At 42.3% G+C, this 25,265-nt stretch overlaps 1 protein-coding gene and 1 long non-coding RNA gene across 2 annotated transcripts; one reads left to right on the plus strand and one right to left on the minus strand.

Moving 5' to 3' along the window:
• Positions 1–3,710: 3,710 nt before the first annotated feature.
• RAD50 (RAD50 double strand break repair protein) lies at positions 3,711–21,683 on the plus strand. The gene is made up of 26 exons (XM_050311951.1): positions 3,711–3,743; positions 5,168–5,347; positions 5,732–5,815; positions 6,059–6,210; positions 7,002–7,193; positions 7,346–7,550; positions 7,913–8,041; positions 8,292–8,457; positions 8,967–9,160; positions 9,712–9,918; positions 10,192–10,374; positions 10,569–10,726; positions 11,252–11,427; positions 11,530–11,767; positions 12,278–12,464; positions 13,185–13,311; positions 13,543–13,736; positions 13,989–14,099; positions 14,663–14,755; positions 14,836–14,949; positions 15,691–15,818; positions 16,595–16,819; positions 18,878–18,963; positions 19,372–19,514; positions 20,787–20,920; positions 21,198–21,683. The coding sequence occupies exons 2-26, from the start codon at positions 5,219–5,221 to the stop codon at positions 21,382–21,384; spliced, it is 3,942 nt and encodes a 1,313-aa protein (XP_050167908.1). The 5' UTR covers positions 3,711–3,743; positions 5,168–5,218; the 3' UTR covers positions 21,385–21,683.
• On the minus strand, positions 16,949–24,898 carry LOC126638238 (uncharacterized). The gene is made up of 2 exons (XR_007628559.1): positions 24,761–24,898; positions 16,949–22,874 (listed from the first exon to the last, which is right to left on the minus strand). It is a non-coding gene; the product is annotated as an uncharacterized LOC126638238 (long non-coding RNA).
• Between the last annotated feature and the right edge of the window lie 367 nt (positions 24,899–25,265).

The raw sequence follows: 25,265 nt of genomic DNA on the forward strand, positions 1-25,265 counted from the left end.
TTGCCAAGAGATAAGAACAGTTGAGTGTTTCAAATAATAACCATATTCTCCACCTTTGGTTCTAAAAGACAGTGATGCCTCAGAATTCTTGAGGTGATGCTCAGGGTCTGCACCTCATACAGCAACACTGAGGAGAGCCTCAGTAGTAAAGTCTCTGCAAGAACTCCTGAGGTTGCCTTCAGCAGGGGTATAACCAAGTCTCAGAGACCACGGTCACAGAGCTGGTTATTCACTTCCATAGTTGTGCATACAAGGAAGTTCACTGCCTATATGCAGACAGTTACTATATATATTAATTTTTAGTGAGATTAGGTCTTTTTTAGTACTCTCACTCTTTCCCTCAAGATCTGCTACAAAGCACCATCATTCTTCAAATAATTAACAGCAGCAGTAATAAAGGAGTTTAAAAGTCTTACCTGAAATTTCCCACTGGGTACGTGAATCCAGGTCTAAAATTTTAAAAAAGAATATACTGTTAGAAGATATTTCTCCTCTAAGTGACTGCCACATTGTTAAACATCTCTAAGTACATATCACCTTCATCAGGTTTTCTATTTCTGAACTTCCTTTGGGGAAACAATTGCAGCACCAGCTTCTGAGGAGAGTTTGACACGCAGTGCCTCGAGCACCTCAACTTTAACAAACAAGACCCGGGACACGCAAACTAGAGCTGAAACCAGCGCGGGCTTCATTTTATATTTCCATTAAAAGAACTGCAGAAAATGAAGAAAAAGAGAGAGTGACCCACCTCCTTGTTCGTTAGAGCCAATAGAGCCTTGAGGTTTGCTTGAAATTCTTTTACTGCGTCTCCCATGGAGCCAGGTAAGCAGCAGCTCACTAGGAGGATAGAGAGCAACAGCATTTTGGCTTCGAGAAGGCTGTGTTTGATTTATGCCCTACACGCTGCCTATATATACTCATGTACACCTTGAACTTCAAATGAAAGGGAAAGTTTTCTCACATAGGAAAAGGCACAAGACCATAGTGTGAATTATCACAGGCACTGTGGGATGCCTCAGTGGGGACAGGTTGGGGGTTTCCTTCCTTCTGACATCAAGTAAGGGGAAAATACCTTTGTGGATAAGAGATGTCATTTTCTTACACGATATCAAAAACTCATCACAGGAAATAGGAGCATTCCTTGTACAACACAGATCTTTATGTGGTTCTATTCTTACTTTTGCATCACATAATCAGAGAGATGGAGATCTGAAAAGCTGAGCAGTTTTTACATCCCACTCAGTAATATGCCATCCTTTCTTCAAAGGGATTTTCTAACATGAACTGCAGTTCTAGGCAGAGGAAAAAATAACAGCAACTTCTTAGACATACACAGACCATAACACCACTTCAACAATTTGAATTTTTCAGCCTTCCTCCCTCACCCTCGCTGCTCTGTGAAACTCAGCATAGAACACATGGCTGGGAAAGGCATGGGTTTCAGCAGCAGCAGCCCAAGGGGAGAGCATGGCAGGCATTAATGGCAGAAATTAGCTGTCCAGGCATCAAGGGAAAACCTTGTCCGTCACCGTAAGCGGAAAAACTAGCCACTGGAAAACACTGAGGCACTTGTAAGTGGCTGAAATCTACTTTCAGATGCCTGGCAAGGGCTTGTGAGAGGGTAACAGTCAGTCATTAAAAGGTTACAATTTTCCAGCAAAATCGGACTAGTTATTCAATGATGTGAGAAGAGTCATCTGGTTTTCCACAGCTACCTGCTTGAGAGTCACAGAAACAGAGAAGATTGTGCACATCAAATGATTAATTTCTTAATACATCACTTCATGAGCAGATCTGTTTAAGTTTTGTTGAAAACACTGCTTAACTAAGTTTTTAAATTTTTTTTTTAATTCTTGTCCTAAAATTTCTCAAGAAAAGTATAACTACAGGTTTAAAAAGCCCTCTTGAAAGGATCTTTTAATCCTTACTGAAAAAGCTCCTGATAAAGCTTTTAACGCTAGGCTTATGGAGCATCCTGTTCTCAGGGCACATCCAAAGAAATACAAGAGGTCCCCAGATGAAAATGTTTGGCTCCCAGAAGAGCATGTGGGAAATAATACAACATATACTTACATTCCTTTGTAAAAATCAGCATTTGACTGCTCTTACAATAGTTCAGAAGGGAAATAGAAAAGCTTGTAACCACTATTTGTTCTTTTACTGCATGTTCCAACCAGACTGACAGATTTCTAGAAGGGATGACATGATAATATTAATTGCAGAAAACAGTGACTGAGGAAGTCCCTTTTGCTCCTCAGCCCTTCATGTTCACACTTTTGCATTCACAGATTTAGACTCTGAAAGGCTGATAACTGTGCTGGTCAGAGGAGACCGATCACAAGTGAAGAAATCATTCCCACTAAACCATCCCACGGTAGCATAAACACACACACTATTTAGAGAATAGATTTCATCTTGGTGGGAAAATGGTGAAACAGGAAACTTAACAGGAACACCGCCAACAGCTGTCTCCTAATCAACAGCTTTTGGAGAATATTCCAGAGGTCAGGCTGGCTGTGGAGTCAGGACATGGTCTAAGCATCATCTAAAAGCAATGTGGAAAAGTGTTGCACTAGAGAAGAGTGACAACAGAGACTGATGGCATTATGCTGCTGAACAGCTGAGTCATACTGAGGCAGCCACGGGGCAGGAGGCAACACAAAATTGGAGTATAATCCGGTAGCATCTCTTCAGAGGAGTTGTATTTGCTTCCGAAAGATGGGTGTGGGGTTTATCTTTGGCAATGTTTTTACAGTCTGTTGCGCCAATATGGACCCTAATTTCTTGTCTCGAAATCTGAAGTGGCCGTAGTTCATGCTTTGTGAACCTTTTCCGTGCTCATAAAAAGCCGAATTATCACCAGAGCACAACTGTAGAGTGAAAGCCTGAATTGCTGGCTGCAAAACCACCTGCTGGCTGCCAGCTCTTGATAAAGCCCAAGCTCACTTCACCTATCATCTCTGTTTAATTACAGACGATGCTGAGATCGAGCACAAAAAAGGCTGCTTTCCGAAAGTCCGTCACCTAACCGTGAACTCGATCTGCTACAGGACTAGCCGTGTTGTTTCCCCTTGGCAGAGGAAACACAGCAAGCACTAAAATATGACTGGCACGGTTATTAATCAGTTTTTGGAGTAGGCTGAAGGTCTAAACAAATCAGAATCCCAAGACTGTCGGCTCGACAACCTGAGATGTCTCCTGCTGGCCAGGGGCTCCTGGGCTGAGGGAAGGGTGTTCATGGCATCTTTAGTCTGGCCCTACATTTGGTCCTGTTGGGACCCCTGCTCCCAAAGGGAGCAGGGGTCCCAACAGGACCAAATGCAGGGCCAGAGATCCAGAGAAGAGGGAGAAAGGGGCAGTCCTCCTCCAGCTTGGGCTTTTTTCTAACAACTTGAAGATTAATAGTAGCTATGGAGCAAAGAGGACATTCCACCCCACGGAACTCCACGCACACAAACCAGCGCAGTTCCCTGGAATGGGGGGGGGCGGGAGGCCCAGCCGGGTTTGGGGAAGAGGGGTTTGGCAGCGGTGCTGACCATCGGTTCTTTGTGTTCCTTCTTTCCCTTTTCATCACTGTTTTATTTACCGTTATGAATGTGTTTGACTTTGTTCTCGGCTATTAAGCCGCTCTTTTCTCAGTCCCCTGAGGTGCCCCTCAGGCGGCGGGGGCGGGGCCGCCATGGCGGGGCGGGGCGGGGCGGGCGCGGGGGCTGCCGGGCCGGGAGCGGCGGCGGCTGAGGGAGGTACCGGGGGGACCGGGGGGCACCGGGAACGGGGAGCGGGGAACGGGGAGCGGGCTCGGCTGGGCTCGGGCGGGCAGGGGAAGGGGCAGGGGCTGGGCTGCCTCATGGCCTCCCCCTTGGAAAGCTCCCGCCCCCGGCGCAGCGCGGAGCTCCGCGCGGGAAAGCCCCGCTGCCGCCTCTGGCCCGGCAGGAAATGCCCGTTCTGGGCAACCCCGGCAGGGCCGAGACGCGGGGAGGGGGACGGGGGGAGCCCTGAGGGCAGCGCGCTGAGCGTGGGCCATGGGCCCCTGGAACAGGGGTGGAATACACAGCAGTGCATCCCAGGAATAGGAATACACAGCCATACACCCCTGGAATACACAGCCATACAACCCTGGAACACACAGCCATACACCCCTGGAACACACAGCCATACAACCCTGGAACACACAGCCATACAACCCTGGAACACACACCAGTACACCCCTGGAATAGGAATACACAACCATACATCCCTGGAATACACAGCCATACACCCCTGGAATACACACCAGTACACCCCTGGAACACAGAACCATACACACCCTTGGAACAGGGGTGGAATACACAGCCATACATGCCTGGAATACACAGCCATAAACCCCAGGAATACACAGCCACACACCCCTGGAATAGGAATACACAGCAGTACACCCCTAGAATAGGAATACACAGCAGTACACCCCTGGAATACACAGCCACACACCCCTGGAATAGGAATACACAGCCATACGCCCCTGGAACAGGAATACACAGCCATACACCCCTGGAATAGGAATACACAGCCATACACCCCTGGAATACACAGCCATACACCCCTGGAACACACAGCCACACACATGGCACTGACATTTTTCCCGTGGGTCACTGCTGGGCCTTGGGGTTGGAGTTGCCTCCCCCTGCCAGGGGCAGCTCCCACCCCATGGCCTGAGGGGGCTCCGGTGTCTTCCCCTTCCCAGCAGGAATCAGGACAAGGTGATGCTGGATGTACCTGTGGGAAACAGGCAGTGGAGAACGGTGTTGGGTGTTGCAGTACAACAGTGGGTTATCAAAGAGAAAAGTACTGGGGCCTCTGTTGTGTTTCGGGTATTCTAAGAGCACCTGCATGGGGTTTGTGGTGTGGAAAAAAGGGTTATTTTGGGCCACTGTATTTGATTTAATGATATATACTCTCTTAACTGCACTGATTTATACTCCACTTAACTTAGAGTTGATTAATTTCTGAGTTTAAAACAAATAAGGGTTTTGCCTTCATATGTTTTCTACCTTGAACAGTAACTGAGAAGCCTCAGCTGTGTTTTTATGTATATTCATCATATGTTGTGCTTGTATAGGTATTTAGTCAGCTTTCAGTGATCTACTGTGATTTCTGCCCGCTGGATTTTTCACAAAGCTCTGTTTTACAGGATTTACAACATTTGTGCCTCTGACTTTGGAAGAGAAGAAGTTCAGCAAAAATGTCCAGGATTGAGAAAATGAGTATCCTGGGAGTGAGGAGTTTTGGGGTAGAGGATAAAGACAAACAAATTATCAGTTTCTCTGAGCCATTAACTATTCTGGTGGGACCAAATGGTGCAGGAAAAACGGTAAGGCTTGCTGTATGTTTGGGCTTGAGCTGTAAAAGGTCTGAAAGGCTTCAACATTTGAACAATGATCTTTACAGTAAGATATTAATAATATTGCAAAAGTTGTGCTGTTCACTGCACTGTTGTTTAGCATTATTAGAGATCTGCTTTCTTGCCTGGATTTTACAGATTTTTCCTAGAAAATTGATATCCTCATTAAAACGGATTTTTCAAAGTATTATGTTTTCATGATACTCAAAAAATAAAATGTTATTTCATATTTCTCTCTCCTCACATATTTTACTCATCTGTAAATATTTGAGCTGTTACTGTGCTTTTATCTGTAGTCCATCTTGGTTTCTCTAAATTACCATTATAAGTTTATATTCATTTCTGTTTTCTTAGACTATCATTGAATGTCTTAAATACATATGCACTGGAGATTTTCCTCCTGGAACCAAAGGAAAAACATTTGTTCATGATCCAAAGGTAAGAGTCGTAATGACTAGATATAAGGTGTATTTAGTTCTAAATAAAATACTTCCCTGCACTCGGGGCTGTGAGTGAAACAGGGATGCTCAGGCTGTAGGCAGTCTTGGGCTGACTGTATTGATTCAGGAAAAGCAGAGAGCTGGGGGAGAGCAGAACAGTGCCCACAGCTGGGGAGGCACATATTCATTTGGGCCTCGGGGAGAGTTTTCCATGATTGGGTTTCTCTTTGTTTCTCCCGAGGTTGCCAATGAAACAGATGTGAGAGCTCAGATCCGGCTGCGGTTCCGGGATGTGAACGGGGAGCTCGTAGCTGTCCAGCGCTCCATGATCTGCACCCAGAAGGGCAAGGCTCCGGAATTTAGAACGCTGGAATCTGTCATTACCAGAACAAAGTAAGTTGTCAGGTGTTTTTTTCTTACTTTGGCATGAAGATCTGTTTGGTTTTGGTATATCTTTATGCATAAGATTAGAGAAAACTCCATAATGAATTCCTAAAAGCTACCAGAGCTTTTAGATTAAAGGTGGGTAGTTTCACCACTTTATCTGTTAGGTGATGGAAAAACTCTACATTTCTTAACCTCTACATTAAGAAATCTGTCAGCTTGAATTTATTTGAAAATTGTCTTAGTAGTGATAGTGCTGAGGCCCTGGCTCAGGTTGCCCAGAGAAGCTGTGGCTGCCCATTGGAAGTGTCCAAGGCCAGGTTAGATGGAGCAGCCTGGTCTAGTGGCATCCCTGACCACCACAGAGGTTTGGAACAAGATGAGCTTTATGGTCCCTTCCAACCCAAACCATTCCATGGTTCTCTGATTGTATGATACAGTTTAAAATTAACATTGTGTGGAGTGTGGAGGCTTTGCTTCCTTTAGAACATTTTCAGTTTCAGATCATTTTTGGCCTATGTTTAACTCCCATCTCCACTGTTTAAGTGTGTTCCCTTTACTCCAGAGCGTTTTTGCTCCCTCTGGTGGTTCCACTGAGTTTTGAAATGTGTAACAGTCACTACAAATACTGACACTGTTAAAAGCACCTGTTGAACATGGTACTTATGGCCTTGAAAATTGTTACTTGTTAAATTTTTAAATCATTATGTTACAACGAGATCATACTGTTCAGAATGCAATTTACTTCTCAAAGAGCTTGCTGGTAACCTCTTTGGGGATTTTGTTTATCTGTGCTCCAGCGAGAACGGGGAGAAGATCTGCAGCCTGAGTTCCAAGTGTGCAGAAATAGACCGGGAGATGATCAGCGCCCTCGGTGTTTCCAAATCGGTGCTCAACAATGTCATTTTCTGCCACCAAGAAGAATCCAACTGGCCGTTAAGTGAAGGAAAGGCCCTCAAGCAAAAATTTGATGAGATCTTTTCCGCAACAAGGTTTTTTCTCTTTACTGCAATTAAATAAAAACTAAGTAAGAAAATGTCTTCTCTAATAATGAAGGTGTTGATGAAAATGTCTAAGGCATTGTTTCACACAGCACTATTGCTAAATTGCCAGAAGATCTGAAATGTTTTCCTTTTTTTTAAAGGTACATTAAAGCACTCGAGACTCTGCGTCAGGTACGACTGAAACAAGGCTTGAAAGTAAAAGAGTGTCAGACAGAACTGAAATATCTGAAACAAAACAAAGAGAAAGCCCGGGAAATCCAGGATCATCTTAGCAACAGAGAGGCTCAACTGGCTGCTTCTAAGGAGAATGTAAAAACAATTGAGAGCCAGCTTGAACCTCTAAAGGTACCTTGCATGATGATTGTGTTAATACTTTAATACAAAACTGTCAAAAATCTTACACTTTTATGTCTAATCCTTTGCCCTGAAGCAGAATCAAGCACACGTCAGCTCACCTGGCAGATGCTGTTCTAACCTGTAAACAGTCGCTGGAGATTTAAAAACAAAGAATTCTTGTAGCAGCATTGGGGTTTTTGTTGCTTGATTAAAAATCTCTCAAATTTAGCTGGTATCTGAAACTAAATTAGACAAAAGCTTAGCCCCTCTTACTTTTTACAAGTATTTTATAATGCTGAAGGTTTTACACTTAAAATAATTGATTATGGGATTCATAAGCTGGTGAGATATTTTACTTCTTTCTTTTGCAGAGCTCTCTGACAGCAGTTGAACAGAATCTCACAAAAGTAATGAGGCTGGACAATGATGTGAAGGCCCTGGAGAGCAGGAGGCAGCAAATGGAGAAAGATAATCAGGATTTGCAACAGAAGATGGAAAAGGTTTCCTATGTGACAAAAATTGGGATTAATTTGTTTTATCAGCCTAAGAAAAATAGGTTTTCCAGTTTTGCTTATAGCAGGTTGTCCCCTTACATGTGTTGGTATAGAAGTTCTGCATGGGGAGTGTTTGTCTTTATTTCTTGAATTCTGTCAAGGTAAACACTGTACATTTTAAAAACATCAATAATTGACTTAATAAATAAATATAATTAATAGAGAACAAAGATAGCTTTTTGTATTTGGTGTACAGGTTTTCCAGGGAACAGATGAACAACTAAGGGATAGATACCAGAACCACCAGCGAATAGTGAAGGAGAAGGAGAAGAGATTGTTGGACTATAAACGTGACTTGGATAGAGCCACTAAAGAATGCCAGAGGTTCAACAGTGAGAAATCAGAGCTGCTTGTTGAACGAGGTATTTTCAACTTCATCTCTAATCTTGTTTTTTTTTTTTAATTACAACATGTAGTACATCTTGTCTTAGAACTGAGAAAACCAGGAAAGCTGGAAGCCCAGCATTCTCTGTGTCTCACGTGGGGAATGGGGACGAGTCAGAGGCTTTTGGGTAGTGTTCTTTCATGTATTGTGTATTCTCTTTTTGATGGATTATGGGAACTTCAGCAAAGCTGTAGTAGTTGAGGCACAGAATATATGCTTACATAAAATAAGTTTGGGGGTTGTTTTTTTATCAGAGTAATATTTTTAGTGTTTTAAGAGGCTTGCTTTTAAGTTATTGATTTATTAAATTAATAAAAATTTAGCTACCTGAAATAAGTGTCTCTAGCTACAGCTTGTTTTTACTCTGTAGCTTTTTGTTTTGTTTAACAATACTTCCATTTCAAAGGCTTTAATAGTTGCAACTGCCTTTGAATCCTAAATATATCTTCAGGTTTTGGACACTGATGTCACCCTCTCTCTGTGAAGGTCGTCTGCAGCTGCAGGCAGATCGGCACCAGGAGCACATCATGACCAGGGATTCCTTGATTCAGTCCTTGGCAGCACAGCTGGAGTTGGATGGGTTTGAGCGAGCCCCTTTCAGTGAAAGGCACATTTCCAGTTTTCACAGGTTGGTGAAGGAGAGACAGGAGAGAGACACAGAAGCTGCAAATCAGTTGATGGTGAGAACTCTGTTGTTTCAGTAGTGCCGTTCGTGCTGCCCGTCCGTGTCACTGCTCCACACGAGTCTTGAAGGTGCTGGGAGGGAGTGTTGAGGGGGGGAACTGAAGCCATTTTTTCTTCTAGAATTTTTGCTTGTGGGTTGCCTGAATCTTTCCATGGAAATTAGTTTTGGAACTAGGAGTGGTCAACAAGGCTGTTGGACAGGCAGTTTGTCAGATGGGATTTTCCAGCAGCCCTCATGCAGGTGGATCACTGACAAGCTCAAAAGCCTGAGGAAGAATTACAGTGGGCAGCTGGTTTAAAAATAAGCAACTTTTCGTTGAAGTCATGTTAAAAATGGAGTTCCTCTCACGGAACACTACTGATATGATGCATCTGCATTTTCCTGTCAAAAACATTGCAGCAGAAAACTTTGGACAAGTTATAATTTTCTCAGTATTTCAATGTCTTGTGTTACAGTGATGAGTATTTGCAAACCAGTGTGGAAAAGTATTTTTAAATATTTCCTGTGAAAAAAATTAATAAATATATTGTCACTGACTTCTTTCAGAGAGACTTTGCACGAAAAGAAGCAATGAAACAAAAGCAGATAGATGAAATAAGAGACAAGAAAACTGGGCTAGAAAGAACCATTGACCTGAAGTCGGACATTCAAAACAGGAAACATGATGAGCTGAAGAAAGTGAAATGTGAATTGCAGCAGTTGGAGGGGTTTTCAGGCAGAATTAGTGAGCTGGATGAGGAGATTGGCAAGATGGTAAGTTAATGTGTAACTGAGAAAATTATAGAAGTCTGAAGTTAGAACTTTGGGCTTTATCATTAAAAAAATTGATAAAACCCAAAAAACATAAAACCCCCTTGATCTTTAGTCTGTCAGCTGCAGTTTTGCCTTTTACATGTATTCTTTACAAATCTTGTGTCATTCCTGCAGCAGCTGATGAGCTGAAGAGCTTTCTTGGGTTTCCTTTAGTTAGAACTACATTGATTTGTGTCATTATTTGTGTTTTCTGGCCATTCATTTTTTGTACAGGAACATGACCTGGAGAAGGCTGAGAGGAACAGCAATGTAGAAACACTGGAACAGGAAGTACAGAGTCTGCAAAATGAGAAAATGAGCCTGGACAGAGCTCTCAGGAGGCTGGATCAAGAGATGGAGCAGTTGAATCTACACACCACAACAATTACCCAAATGGAGATGCTGAAGAAAGACAAAGTAATTTTTAAATCAGTATCTCATAAGAGAGGGACATAAAATTGATACAGTCCCTCCAAGGTTTTTGTATTTTTCAGGTGTTTATCAACAATCAGATGTAAAGCCCTCATAGAAGCCATTACCTTAATTAATGCATTGACTGTTATAAACTTGAAGATAGGAAAACTTTAATTTAAAATGCTTCCTTTCCCCAGGCAGAGAAAGAAGAGCAGATTAGAAAAGTAAAATCAAGACATTCTGAGGAACTAACATCCCTGTTGGGATACTTCCCAAATAAAAAGCAACTTGAAGACTGGCTTCATGGTAAAAATAAAAGGATTAATCAGACAAGGGATACACTTGCTAACCTTAAGTAGGTATTAATTGATTATGTCTCCAATGTATTTATGGTTTTAAAAGCTGGAAAGTTTAATAGGCTCAACATACTTTTAACCTTAATTCATTACTGTTTATTTAGGTATCTGCAAAACCAGAGAAAGCATCTTACAGTGCTCTTGTAATGTAGAGCTGATACAGTTTGTGCTAGTTATTAAAATCACAATGTTTGTAGTGTGTCAAGGAGTGATAACAATCTGTGCTTGACAGGTGCAATAATATCTCATAAGCAGCCATAGATGATCCTGTTCTGTAAAGTTTTGTCAGGTTTTATTTGTTAGGAATGAGTTTCTCATCATAAGCACATAGAAAACTAAAGGGATTTACCCTCTGATCTATAGCACAGTCGATGCTGTAGATTGGCGGAAAAATCATTAAAGAAGAAGTGGCAAACAGCCCTGGAATACCAATTGCAGATTAACTTCCTGTGGTTTTGGTTTTGCTTCAACAGTTTAAATCTTTGGTTTTGGGTAATAAAAGAGTTTCTTCACTGATGTTTCAGCAAGCGACTGGCACTGATGGAAAATGACAAAACTTACACCACTAATGAACTAAAAAAAAAGGAAGCACTGTTGTCCCAGCATGAAGCAAAACTTTTTGATGTTTGTGGAAGTCAAGATTTTGACAGGGATCTGAACAAACTTCAAGATGAAATTGAAAAAAGTTCCAAACAGCGAGGTAAATCCATGCCCAGCTCTACTTTCTCTCCCTAAAGCACTGCTTTAGCTCTGATTATGAACTGTTTATTCAACATAAGTCTTGTGTTTGTTTTTCTCCCAGCTGTGCTTGCTGGAGCCACTGCAGTCTATTCACAGTTCATTACTCAGCTGACAGAGGAGACCCAGGCTTGCTGTCCAGTGTGCCAGCGAGTTTTTCAGACAGAGGCTGAGCTGCAGGATGTCATCAGTGACCTGCAGTCGAAGCTGCGCCTGGCCCCAGACAAACTGAAGTCAACAGAGACTGAGCTTAAGAGGAAGGAGAAAAAACGTGATGAAATGATGAGCCTTCAACCACTGAGGTAAAGTTCTAAGCAAACCATATTGTTGCAAGCTGTTTCCTTGCAAGTGCTTGTTTTCTGATTACTAAAACTATGCAGATGTCAAGGAGGCTTCATTTTAGGACTACTTGATTTGTCTCATTGTTAATTTATCTAGTTAATTTATCTTGTTGAGATAAATATTTTGAGAGCATCTGAGAATATATGAGGGTAGAACTTTCCTTCACAAGAGGGCACTCTTGTACAGTGGATTATACCTTCTCATGAGCACTTGCTGTAATTAAGGTAAAAACCAAAAGAGATTTTGCTTGTTTTGTTTCATCTCACCTGTCTAAAATGAGGGATATATTACCTTAGCTGGGTATGAAACATAAGCTTACTTAAATGTGGGCAAGGTTAAGGGGTTACTATTTTGGTTAAATTTAATCTTCCACTATTAAATCATATCACAGATTTTGTGATCTTGAATGTTTTCAATTTATGCTGCTGTTTTTGACAAAATAAATTTTAGGGATTTATATTTGATTTAAGGCAAACTGCAGCTGAACTTAAAAAGGAAATTCCAGACCTGAAGAACAAGATCCAGAATGCAAACAGAGATTTAACAGTCCTGAAGAGTGAGATGGAAGAACAGGAATCATTCCTGCAGACAGCTTTGTCTGAGGAGGGCGGTGCCAAAGCATGTTTACAGGATATAACACTGATGGAAAGGTACCAGGTATGCTTTGGTTATTTTTTTTAATATATAAATTATAGTCACTTGCTAGAATTTAAATTTGTAGTTATTCAGTAATATGACATAACTTTAAGGTCTTTATTTTAAAATACTTTAAAAGACATTATAACACAGATGATCTTGGTACTAATAAAATTCACATCTTAAATAATGATTTTTTCTTTTAAGGACCACAGAGTACCTTGAGTTCTGATTCAATTCTGTGCTAGTAACTGGAAAAAATATATAATGCAGAACATGAGCAGAACCACAAGTACACCAAAGCGTTTCTCAGTCCTTACAGTTGTTACAGTTCAGTGTATTGTCAGCATCTCCCAGTGCTTCCATTCACGTGGCTCTGTGCACTCTGAATATATGAAAGAGAAATCCTACACTAACTGTTACTCTGGCATAGAAGACACTTTTGAACAGTCTTCACGCCACTGTCACAGGGACAAGCTGTTCGTGTAACTGTCCTGAGGGGGCTGGGGTGCCAAAAGCCCATCCATCCACAGAGACTGATTTCCTCCCCAGTTAGGAATTCCAGTTTCCAGCAGCCTGTGGCTGACACAACCCACCTGCTAATGATGTGACATTGCTCCAGAAGAGGAGGGGAATTTGAAAGTGCCTCAAGCTCTGAGCTTATTCTTATGTGCCAGAGATTAAAAAATACATTGTTGAACACTGTTACAACAGTAATAATATTTTTCCTTATACTTTCAGATTGATATTAGGGATGTTGAACGAAAAATTGCTCAGCAGGAGGCTAAACTGCTGGGAGTCAACTTGAGTAGGACTGTTCAACAAGTAAGCCAAGAAAAACAAGAGAAAAAACACTCGTGGGATACAGGTAGGCCTTACCAAACTGGTATTTAATTTTGATACTGGAAATAATGTTCCAAACTTCCTGCCATTAAAATTTTGGTTTACTTATTTTACATTCTGAAGTAACTGTATTCTCCTAGTTTGTTGTCACGAGTTTTTGGAGCCATGCTAGCTTGATTTAGAGTTAAATTTTCATAAGGAAGACAATAATGGTTTTAAGAACAGATTGACCATTTCACTCTGTCTTCATCTGCAGTTACTGGTAAAATTGAGTTAAAGCAGAAGCTCAAGCAGGACCAACAAAGTGAGATTCAGCAGCTGAAGAGCACAGTGAATGAGCTCAAAGCAGAGAGGCTGCAGATGGTGAGCAGCATGCAGCGCCGGCAGCAGCTGCAGGAGCAGACCGTGGAGCTCACCACCGAGGTTCAGTCCTTGGCCAGAGACATCAAGGTAAGAAATACTCATCATTATTTAACCCTTGGCTGTCTTGTCCTTGAAATAAAAAATAATAATCTTGGTAAATTTAACACTGTCTCTAATCCTGCCAGTGAGATGCATTTTGAAGTGTCTGTCCTGTGCTGCTGTTGTGTATTATCTTGGGCAATATCCAGAACTTTATTAATATGTTTGGGGTTTTTTAATGCACCCAAAAAAGAAACAGAATGTGAAAATTAAAAAGGACTTTTTCCAACTGCTTTTCAGGAAGCAAAAGAACAGGTATTTCCTTTGGATGCAACTTTAGAAAAACTGCAGCAGGAGAAGGAGGATCTAGTGAATAAAAGGACTGCAAGTAATAAAGAAACACAAGAGAAGGTTTGTTTGCTCTTGGCATTGCTGGGACACAGGATTAGATCCTGTTTTTCAGGCATGTATGAAAAGTGTGTTAAGGAGTTTGTTGGGCAGTAAGTTCAGCAGATGCGTTAGATTGGTGGAGCTTTTAGGGAAGAAAAGGAACATAAGTCAGTCAGGACATGAACTCAATTGTAATTAACCTTTGGCAGTCTTGACAAACGGTTTCTTGGGACATTTGGAAATATTTATTGGCCAATGGATTGAAAAGCCCTTCCTGGTAGACCTAAGAGGAACAGCAAGGATGGCCATCACCTGTCCTTGCCAAGAGACACACTTGCTTTCCCCAGGTGAAGGGGCTCTCTTGTGCAAGCACAAATGAGTCATTCACCATTTGTTTTGAGAGACATTTTCATGGTTGTAAGGAGTATCTGGATTTCAAAAGCTGAAGGCTTTATTAGCAAATAAAAGAGAGTTATGATAAGCGATTGTACTTTGGCAAGTGTTATCCAGTGTCTCATCTTTGATGCAGGCATATCTGTTCTTGGACTTAACACCACATTTCATTTGAGATCTTTTCCCTGCAGATAAATGGCATAAATGAGAAAGTTAAAGATATAAACAAGTACATGAAAGAAATTGAAAATTACATTCAACAAGGAAAAGAAGACTATAAAAAGGTAATCTAAAAACCAGACAATAAAAAGTTTGCATGGAGAGTACTTCTGTGCTTAAATCATATACCATTTTATTTCCTTAGCAAAAGGAGTCTGAACTTGCTGAAGTAAATTCTCATTTGGCTGCCTGTGAGAAACAGAAGGAAAAGATAAGTAAAGAGATGGAAATGACTCGACAAGATATTGACACTCAAAAGGTAGATGTATTGCTTAAAGTAGACTTTTCATGGTTGAAATAATTCCTGGTTTTGATTTAAATCTGCCTAGGTCTGTAGTCACGCAAAATTTGTTTCCTTCTAATTTATTTAATCAGCTGTTAGTCAAGAGAGCTGCTATACATGCATTAGGCTGGAAAAAATCTTGAGATTTGTGTATGCAAATTCAAAAAACATTTAATTATAATTTTATGGTATTTTCAAAAGGGTTAAGTCTGTTGGGATAGCAGCTAGCATTTTCAGGAGTATCTTTGTGTGGAGAGAATGTGTCTTTTTAGGTGAAATATCAAAAGTTGCCAGTTGCTGCAGGTTTTATCATGTACTTTAAATTCCTGTGTATATATTTCAAATACTGCTTATGTTCTCCATAGGAAATATGTCTTACCCATTCTACCCCTCCACTTACTGTCTAACTTGTAGAAGTGTGATAGGGGGCTTGGTTAAATCTCATCCTAAACTACTTACCCCCTTTGAAACACTGATTAATATGCACACACAGAATCACCTGTGTTCACCTGTAAAGGAAATACTCGAAGTATTGAAAGATGAAATAATACTGCTGATTTCCACTGTGCTCCATTTCTAGCACAAGATAAGTGCTGAGTGTGATAATTTTCGTTGTTGTCAATTATTTGATGCTTTAGAGTTGTGCAGAACTCATACATTGTAGTTGAGAAGCAATAGACTGAAGCACTGTGCACCTCCTTGCTTTCTGGGGGGCAGGTGCAGGAGAGGTGGCTGGAGGATAATCTTACTCTGAGGAACCGGAACGAGGAGCTAAAAAAAGTTGAAGACAAGATAAAACAACTTATGAAGGAGATGGGAGAAATGAAAGTCCCCCAAATGAAAAAGTAAGTACCTTGTGCATGCTCTGCAGGAGAATTCAGGCAATATCTGAGTGTTGTGCTCACTCTGTTTTAGTGTGTCCTGGTCCTCTTTTCTCCCCACTTCCTTCACACCTGTGTTTGCTTCACATCCCCATGACAACAACAGAAATGACTCAGTGAAATTAAATAGTGCTTCAGGCTAGAAACAGAAATATGTGCTGGTACCTGTTCCAAGCTAACCCTTTTTCATGATGTTCAGTGCTAAGTCCACATTTAAATGATTCATACTTCTGGAGAAGAATATTTAGTTTTCATTTTCAGTCTGCTCCCTTGGTCCCAGCAGCAAATTCTATGTTTATTTCAGTAGTTTAATAATAATTGCTCAGATAATAAACACTTTTGAAAAGTAATTATCCCTCTGCCGGTTCTTGCATGTGAAATATTTATTTATCTTACTGGAGCTTACCTAATAATTTTTCCTATTTTGCTCAGTATCCTAGTTAAATTCCACCTATGAAATGAATTATTTTTTATAATTCTATTAATAGCACTTCAGCATTTGAACTTGACAACTTCCTTCTCCCACTCAGAACAGTGATTTGAATATGTTCCTAACAAACTTTAAATGTTTTTATTTCAAGAATGTCTTTGTTTCAGTGGCACTAGTACTGTAATTTTAACTGTTACAGACTGTGAAGATACAATATAATGAGCTACTGTCTAGCGTGAATGAGAACCCTGATTAAAAAATTGTGTAACACTAAATACAAAAGACTTGTGTGTCAATTGTGGTTTCACAGTGAACAAAAGCATTTAGAGGAGAAAATAGAATCTCTGAAAAGGAACCACCACGTTGCCCTTGGGCGCCAGAGGGGCTTTGAGGAGGAGATCGTTCGGTTTCGAAAGGAGCTTCGAGAGCCACAGTTCAAAGATGCAGAGGACAAATACAGGGACATGATGATTGTTATGAGAACAACAGAGCTGGTGAACAAAGACCTGGACCTTTATTACAAGGCTCTTGATAAGTAAGTATTGTCACGTGAGGGTCATTCTGAAATGTTTCCACCTTTATCAGTAACCTTGATGCAAAAGCAGCTTTCAATTCCCGGCTTCCAGGATAGCCTGGAAATAGTAAATGATACAATTCTTTGAGATACATAACAACTTGTCTTTATAAATGTTGGCATTTAAATATTAAGATAACATAGCAAGGTACAACTTTTTAAGTAAATTAATGCAGATACACTAGAAACTGCACAGGATTGGTATGGTGTAGGATATCTGTAAGTTAATGTCTATAATGTACAAATAGTAAATACATTGATGATAATAATTGGATTTTAATACAGTCATACATAGATAAGTCTGATGATCGTTACAATTCCATTCCCAGTTCTCTGCAGGACTTGTTTGCATGGTTGTATGTGTTAGGGCTCATATTTGCAGTGCAGCAGTTGGAGAGAGATCAGGAAAGGTGAAATCCATGTTTAAATCCTTGATTATTGACCTGGGCCTTTCTACTTTCATTTCTATAGCAGTGTCTTTTAGCATCTTCTGGTCATATCTTCACATCGATAAGATATGCCAGGTAGATATTTTGTTTCCCATGATCATCTTCTGAGGTAAACTGTTGTGTTTTAATAAAGACTATTACAATATAGAGGTGTTTTTTTCCCCTTTTCCAGTGTGGGTGGTTTTGTGCTTATATCAAAGAAGGCAACATCACAAGAAACACGTCTGGCATTTGATGGAAAGTGTAGCAAACTTTGTGATTGTTTCTGTTTCCTCTGGAAGCTTATTTGCTAGTCTTGGACTGACTGGCCAAAAAGGGCATCTCCACATTTGTAACCATGTGCAAAGTAAAACATGTGGCTCCCTAAAAGCCCCTGTTTGCTCAGTTATAATGGTGAAATAGCATAATATGTATAATTCTTCCCTTTCAGCTGTAATGGAAATGCACTCCAAGAATTTCCTTTTTAGAATTAGACTCTTTTTGTATGCTGTCAAATCATCTATTGTTTCTATTTAAGGCTAAACAGGAAAACAGTCTTGTAATTTCAAGAAAAATAGATAAGCATCACTTATGGGTAATCATCTGAAAAATCGGTGAGCTGAAATGCCTCCAGTGGCCAGAGCTGAGGATGGGGCTGGGAAAGCCAGCACTGTGGGTGTTCTGTGCTATCAGCTGATCTTTATTGACTCAATATTTAGAGGTTGTGATAAATATTGATGAGGAATGCATTCTTGGGGTTCATTTAGTAAATTGTTGAAAACACTTCATTTTTAACTTAACAAATTCCTATTAGACTTGATACCTCAGTATTCCCCAGAACAGGTGGAAGAGCAGAAGTGGGAAAAGTATATGTAAAAGTGCATTTCAGAAGGATTATTTTATTTCTGCCATGTTTTTTGTGCTATGTTCACTTGCCATAAAGTGAGCAAGCATTTTTTTTATTACAGAGTAGTTTTTTTTAAAAAAAAAACAAGTCAGAAATGCAGTGTCCTGTCCTTTCCTGAATGCTTTGTAGGATTTCATCTGTTTATAATCTAAAATCATGCTGATATATTCACCAGGGAAATTAAATTCAAAATTATTAATGACATTCTGTGTTACTCTTGCTGCTGAAGAGAAGGGCAGTTCTAGTCATAATGCCTGTTTGGGTAATTATAAAGTGACATTCTTGATAAAAATCCTCTGCTCTGGGAAGACTTCAGGTTGTCCTTTCCTCTTGCTGTTGGCACTGAAGAGTAACACTGTTGTTCTGGAGGGCTTACCTTCAGATTCATCCTCTTGGTGTCCATCTGAAAATAAACCTCACACAGAAATTACAGTTCTTGTCAAAAGTCACGTAAAGTCTCTCCATGCAATGAGTGGAGATAACTTTGTCTGCATTACTTTCCTACTTCTTTAGACTGAGCTGTTTCTGACAGTAGAATTATTTACACAACAGTGTGTGTTAGTCTTCAGATCCTTCTGCATTCAAAATGAACTAGTATTTACTCAATTTTTAGTAGAAGTGTTTATCCAAAGCAGTCCATCGTTTCATCTCTAACATTTTGTGGTTTTTGTTGCTGTTCTTTAGAGCAATAATGACATTCCATAGCATGAAGATGGAAGAAATCAACAAAATAATTCGTGACCTTTGGCGAAAAATTTACAGAGGACAAGGTTTGTAATATTTTTTATTAGTTTATCCCGTGTGTATCCATTTGATATTGAGCACTGCATATGGAGCAGTGTTCACACGATGAAAAACCTGGGATCTGAAATGTAGCTGGTTTTATGGTGTTCTTCACCACTGTAATTTTGTTATTACACATTATATAGTAAGTCGCAGGATAAATAGAATTAATTTTCCCTTTTCTGTGTTTTCCAAAGGTAAGGTTTCCTTGAGGCAGAGGAAATGCAGGAGTTCATTCTTTCCATTTTGGAAAAATTATTTTCAAAGATGTATCTATTAGTGGGAGCTCTGAAGCGAATTTTTGTTGTTGTTCCTGGATATTATACCTCATCTCCCGTTAATCCTGTGTTATTTTGAAAGATTTTTGATAAAATCTGTCTCCTTCCCATTTTCAGATATCGAATACATAGAAATCCGTTCTGACGCCGACGAGAACGTCTCGGCCGCTGATAAGAGACGAAACTACAATTACAGGGTGGTGATGGTGAAGGGAGATTCGGCCCTGGACATGCGAGGGAGGTGCAGTGCTGGGCAGAAGGTGAGGGCTGGCTGTGCTCAGTACCAGGGGCTCTGGGAGCACACCCAGGGCATGCAGAGGAGTCCCCTGTTCAGAAGTGACCGAAGCCCAGGCGGCTCCAGCTCCCTCCTGTCTGGGTTATGTCAATCTGTTACTCTGCAGTTTATGATTCTGAACATCTGAACCCTCTGTGGTTTCAGTTGGGCACCAGGCTGGTTCCCTGCAGGGGTGAAGGCTTTGACTTCCCTCTCTCCTTGAGTTCAACTCCTCCCAGTCTGAGGTTACCACGGCTTTAGGTCAATCGATTTTTCCCAGGTCTTTTATCTTCCTGAGCCTTTGGTCTTCTTTTTGCATCTGCCTCTTAAGTTGACAGGACCTCTTTCCCTCCACATTTTGTTTCTCTCCTATTGCTGACTGTAACCTTTCAGTTCATGTCACCAAGATCACACCAAGCCATCCTTCCAGGTATTGCCTTTCCTTCTGCGCTGTCAGCTCGCAGCTCTGCTCTGCCCATTCCTGTGTCTCGGTGCTTTGGCACCACCCTGATGTCAGCAGCCATGCAGTGCTGTGGTCAGCTCATCACAGCCACACCCACACACGCTGGGGCTGCAGGGTCGTTTCACCTGCCTGTTGCACTCTGCTGTCTCCCTGAGCAGTTTAGGATGTTGCGTTGCAGTCCCATGTAAATGAGAGTGAAACTTGAACACGTTTCTGAGCCGATATTCTGAGAATTCTTTGATCATGAACTGTGGTGCCAGCAGTCGTGATAGCTGGAAAATATTTTTGGCAGCACAGTTTCCATCGAGTGGTCTATAATTCGCACTAGTTCAGAAGATCTTATAGGTATGATTAGGTATGTTGATGCAAAACGAACATGTAAGGGGGCAAACCCTACTGTCTTCAGTTTTAGTAAGTATCAGGAGTTCAGTCACTCAAACTTAGTGATGCAGACAAATTTCCACCCTCCCCGTGCAGTAGGATGGGCTTGCACAGAGAGTGGAGGTAATGCAGGTAGCTTCCTTTCCTCAGATTAGAATCCTCACTTCCAATAGCTCCTGAATTTTGAGTACTTGACTTCTTTGTAGAGTCCATCTTTCAGTTCAAACTTGGAAGCTTTAATGTAGTTTTTCAGTAATTAATCAGCTGTTGTCGTTTTGTGAACTATAGGCACGTTGTTCCGTAAGCTGCACTCACAGGTCGTAATGGAATTAAAAATAGTTCCTTACACGTAGAACCTCTTTAAGCACTTTGAGGAGTGAGATTTTTGTGTTGGTTTTTATTTCTTTCCATTAGGTGCTCGCTTCTCTCATCATTCGCCTTGCTCTGGCAGAAACGTTCTGTCTCAACTGTGCCATCCTGGCACTGGACGAGCCTACGACCAACCTGGACAGAGAGAACATCGAGTCTCTGGCACACGCCCTCGTGGAGTAAGTGAGCTCTGCTTCTGACACTTCAGGATGGCATCTGCAATTACACGTGCAGAGCAGTAGCCTTAAATTCTCTCTATCTGGAAAAGATATTTCTTAAATAATTATAGAGGGGATTTTTTAATGTGGGTAAAAAGAGCGGCTCATCAGCATTGGGTTGGTCGATGGTTCGTGTCATTCGTTATGGGCAGCTGAATTTTTGTGCTCTGTGTTTGCAAGTTCCCTGAGAGGAGCACATAATTTGGGTAAATGCACACTGGGCAATATCTCTTTGCAGGATAATAAAAAGCCGCTCCCAACAGCGTAACTTCCAGCTCCTGGTGATAACTCACGATGAGGATTTTGTGGAACTTCTGGGCCGCTCTAAATACGTGGAAACCTTCTTCAGGATCAGGAAGAACTCTGGCCAGTGCTCTGAGATCATGAAATGCACTGTCAGCTCCCTGGGCTCATATGTTCATTAGAACGTCCAGTGACTGCCCCTTACAGACCTGATACATCCCACGCTGCCTGCCTTGGCACAGCTCAGGTGAAGGTGGCTGGAAATGCAGGTCCTTTGTGTCGTATTCTGTTGAGGATTTGTCACTATTTTAGCCAGAGTCCAAAACTGTAAGACTTTTAAACTTTATCGCTCTCTACATATTTCTGTGCCTGGGCTTAGGGATTGCCATGATTTGAAAGATTTCGAATGAATACCAGGCAGTTTCATTTAGGTGTATTCTGTGCTTTAAAGGGGAAAATAAAGTTGTGAGTTCTTTGTGTATGTCCTGTTGGAAAGATCCGCTGCAGATTCTCTGCAATGCCCTTCAACTAAGGATTATTTCCACCTCAGTCTTCTGAAAGCCACCAGGTCAGCGTGGCCCCAGCCATGGGAAACCACTCAAAGATAAGTGAATGAACGGGACTTCCTAGCAATTACGTTTTCACCAATTCCCAAAAAAAAGCAATGAACACACAGCTGGGAAGTGGGGAGAGCAGGCAAAGGAAAATGCTACTAACAGGCATCACATTGCAGTTTTAAACAAGAAGCTTCACTGACTCTAGTACTACTTCCTGAAGGGAAATTTTCTTAAAGATACAATCAACTCACACACAAAAAAACCCCAACTTTGAAATTTCAAGTTTTCCTGTGCAACCTGTTTATTTTAGCATGACATGTACACCCCAGCTCTGCACTGTCTTGAGAAGCAACTCCCCAACCTCTGTGTATTCTGTACTGCTCTTTCCCCCGAGCTAAAACCGTGACTGGCAGTTTCTCTAGGAAGTACTTGGGGCACATTTTTGCCTAAACCAGCCTTTCTGTGCTCCCCAGCTGCAAAGTTTATCCTCACACACACATTAAACATTTCGCCAAATCTTGGAAAACCAACCTCTTGGTGGGAAACCCACCTCTCCCATATAGAGTCCAGTAAAATGATAAAAACCAATCCCCTTAATGATTTGTACAGTGTAGGTAGCTAACAGCAAAGAAAAGAGACTCCACCAGCCCCAGGGTTTTCACATGGACTGGAAAACAACAAAAAAGTGCTTGTGTGAATCAAGTGTAGGAGAAACTTGAACCACTTGTCGTGATCTGCTCGTGGGGACAGAGAGGGCCTGGCTGTGCTGAGGGGCCTGGGCCACCCCAGGGGACCCTGCCCTGGCACACGGGGGGTGAGGGCAGCAAGAGGAGCAGGGTATCCCAGCACAGGGGTTGCTGCCCCTACAAGGTGCCACACAAAGTACAGAACCAAGCAGAGACATCTTAAGCAAGGTACAGACTGACTGTGGTGACTCACTGGGCAGGTGATTAAGTGGTGAAGAAAAGGACTGTCCACTTACCATGTTGGCTGGAGTGGGGTTGGGTTTCCAGCAGAGATCCCAGCATGGGATGCTCTGCACAGCAATCCATGCACACAGCTCCACAGGAACAGGCACACACCCAGAGACACTGTGATTGAGCCAGAAATAACAACTGCAAAAATAACAATAGTGAGCGGAATTGCCCTTGGATCAGGAGTTGAGAATCAGGCATTGCCTGGGATGGCATCTGCAAAGCAGGCAGGCACCCAGCACCTCCGAGAGCACCAAACGCTTCCCATGGCCCTAACCTTGCCCTGGAAGGGCTGGGTGGGTGTAAATCCCTTCCAGGGGATTTGGATCTGGCTGCAGCCTCAGCCCTGGAAATGCTTTTGGAGCTGGGATGTGCAGGAGATGGAGGGCTCTGGCATCCACCGCTCGTGCAAGAGACCTTTCCCTCTCTGTGCCCCAGCATCCATTGCTCCAGTGCCATGGCTTATCTTCAGTTCATCTGCCAACAACTTTCACTAGGAAATAAACCAGAGGCCTCCAAGACATCCCTGTCTGAACACCTTGTTTCTAAGTGGAATTTCGTATTTGCAATAGAAATCCAATAGTTTGATTTTCTGATGCTTCCTTCAGTGTTATTCTGCAGTGCAGCTCTGCTTGAGGCTGCTGCAACACCTGCCCTGGAGGACATGGAGTTTAAGAACTTCCAAGAAGACTTTTTAATCAAAGGAGAATTTTTAATTTCTTAAATTTTTTTTGAAGTGGTTTTAAACTAAAACTGCTCTCTGATCTCCCTGAAGTAAAAAACTGACTTACAGAACATGTAACTCACTTCTCCCCACAGTTTCCTCCTACATGGCATGTTTTAGGCCAAAAGCTTTTGCATGCCCTAAAAATTACATTAGGAAGCCCAAACAGATATGATTATCTACAAATAAACACCACAAACCAAACCAATAAATTCAGATGATGCTTCCAAAAGCTTAATCATTTGCTGTCTCCCTGAAACCTTGCATTTAAATGTCACACAAGTATCATCTCATCTATTTCAGTATGACAGGGTTTGCTGCCCCCCGGGCGAGCTGCCAGGAGCCAGCGCTCACTGCACCCGCTGCACCTTCCCCACCTTTGGGAAATGGGATGCAATCTGCAAATTCCCCCTCACCCGGCTCCGTCCCACCTGTGTGATGTGATTTATGCAGGAGAAGTGAATTGCTGGCATGTGCCTTTGCCTCCAGCTGCAGCGGCTGAAGGAGGTGGGATGGCTCCAGCACAGGGAGCATCCACTGTTTGTAAACCCAGCCACTGATGCAAGAGATACTGCATGTGCTGATGCTACACATTACACCCTGACCCACATTTGGGCTTTTTTTTCATGTTGTAAAATGTCTTATTTAGTGTCTCTGCCCCCTTCTGAAAGTAAGGAACAGCACACATGGCCTGGAAAACATGTGGTGGCTTCTCCATGGGCATTTGGTAAAAGGGGCAGCTGGAATAGTGCTGGAAGTGAGAAAATGGTTAGAAGGGTCATCTAAAATCAGGCCCTCAAGAACAACTGAAGTTGTTCTTCACCTCAAATTGAGGTGTTCTTCACACTTCAGTTAAAGCATCCCCTGAACCTCTTGATTCTGACGTTTCTTAATGTAGCAATCCCGTCCTGTCCCCCCACAAACCCCCTGCCCCAGGGATGAATTTGGCTGCCAGAGCAGGTGGGGAGGTGACTCAGTTGCCTCCCTTTGCTCAAACTGCCAGGGAGGGGCAGCTGAGCACGAGGAGACTGCGAGGAAGGAAAGGCAGCAGGAGAAGCAGATGCCTTCCCTGCCAGCAGTGCCAGCTCCTCTCCCATCCTGAGCCAGGGGTGGCCAAGCCAGGTGGGAACTGCCCTGGAGATGGCCCAGCCCCCAGATGAAGAGACTGCCTGTGGGGAGGCACAAATTCAGCCCAGCCAAAGCTATGGACTGGCATTGCCCTATTTCCTACAGAGCCAGGAAGAGAAGGGGAGGCTGCCACAGAGAGCTGCAGCCCCTTCAATCTGCCAGCAATTGCTCATACCTGTTCCTTTCCACTGATGTCCATCAATTCCATCCATGTCCATCCAGGCCATCCCATGCTGGTGGTGGTCATGGCTCCAGCCAACCCCACTGCTCTCCATTTGGGTGTGATGGTTGTGGCATCCAACTCTGGCTTGGCTGCTGGGGGAAAAAAACAAGAAAAAACCTGCTGCAGCAGTTGGGCTGGGGGAAAAACCCCCCAAAAAACTGCTGCAGCAGTTGGGCTGGGGGAAAAAACCCCCAAAAAACTGCTGCAGCAGTTGGGCTCAGGGCACACCAGCTGTGGGACAGGCAGACACACACACTGTGCTGAGCTGCCCCAGACACACCAGCCCCTCCACCCCCTCCTGATGCCATGGCAATCCTCCAGGCTCCTGCCTGGCTCTGACCCAGCCTTTTGAATTCAGTGACTGGGAACCAATTTTTCCAGGCTAACACAAGCCATGTACAGTGAGTGCTGCAGTCCTGTCACTGTAACTTAGGTCAGTGGTCATCCCACACAGAAA

This window comes from Myiozetetes cayanensis, unplaced genomic scaffold, assembly GCF_022539395.1.
Source record: "Myiozetetes cayanensis isolate MyiCay16 unplaced genomic scaffold, myiCay2020 scf17, whole genome shotgun sequence".
In the NCBI taxonomy this organism is placed as follows: domain Eukaryota; kingdom Metazoa; phylum Chordata; class Aves; order Passeriformes; family Tyrannidae; genus Myiozetetes; species Myiozetetes cayanensis.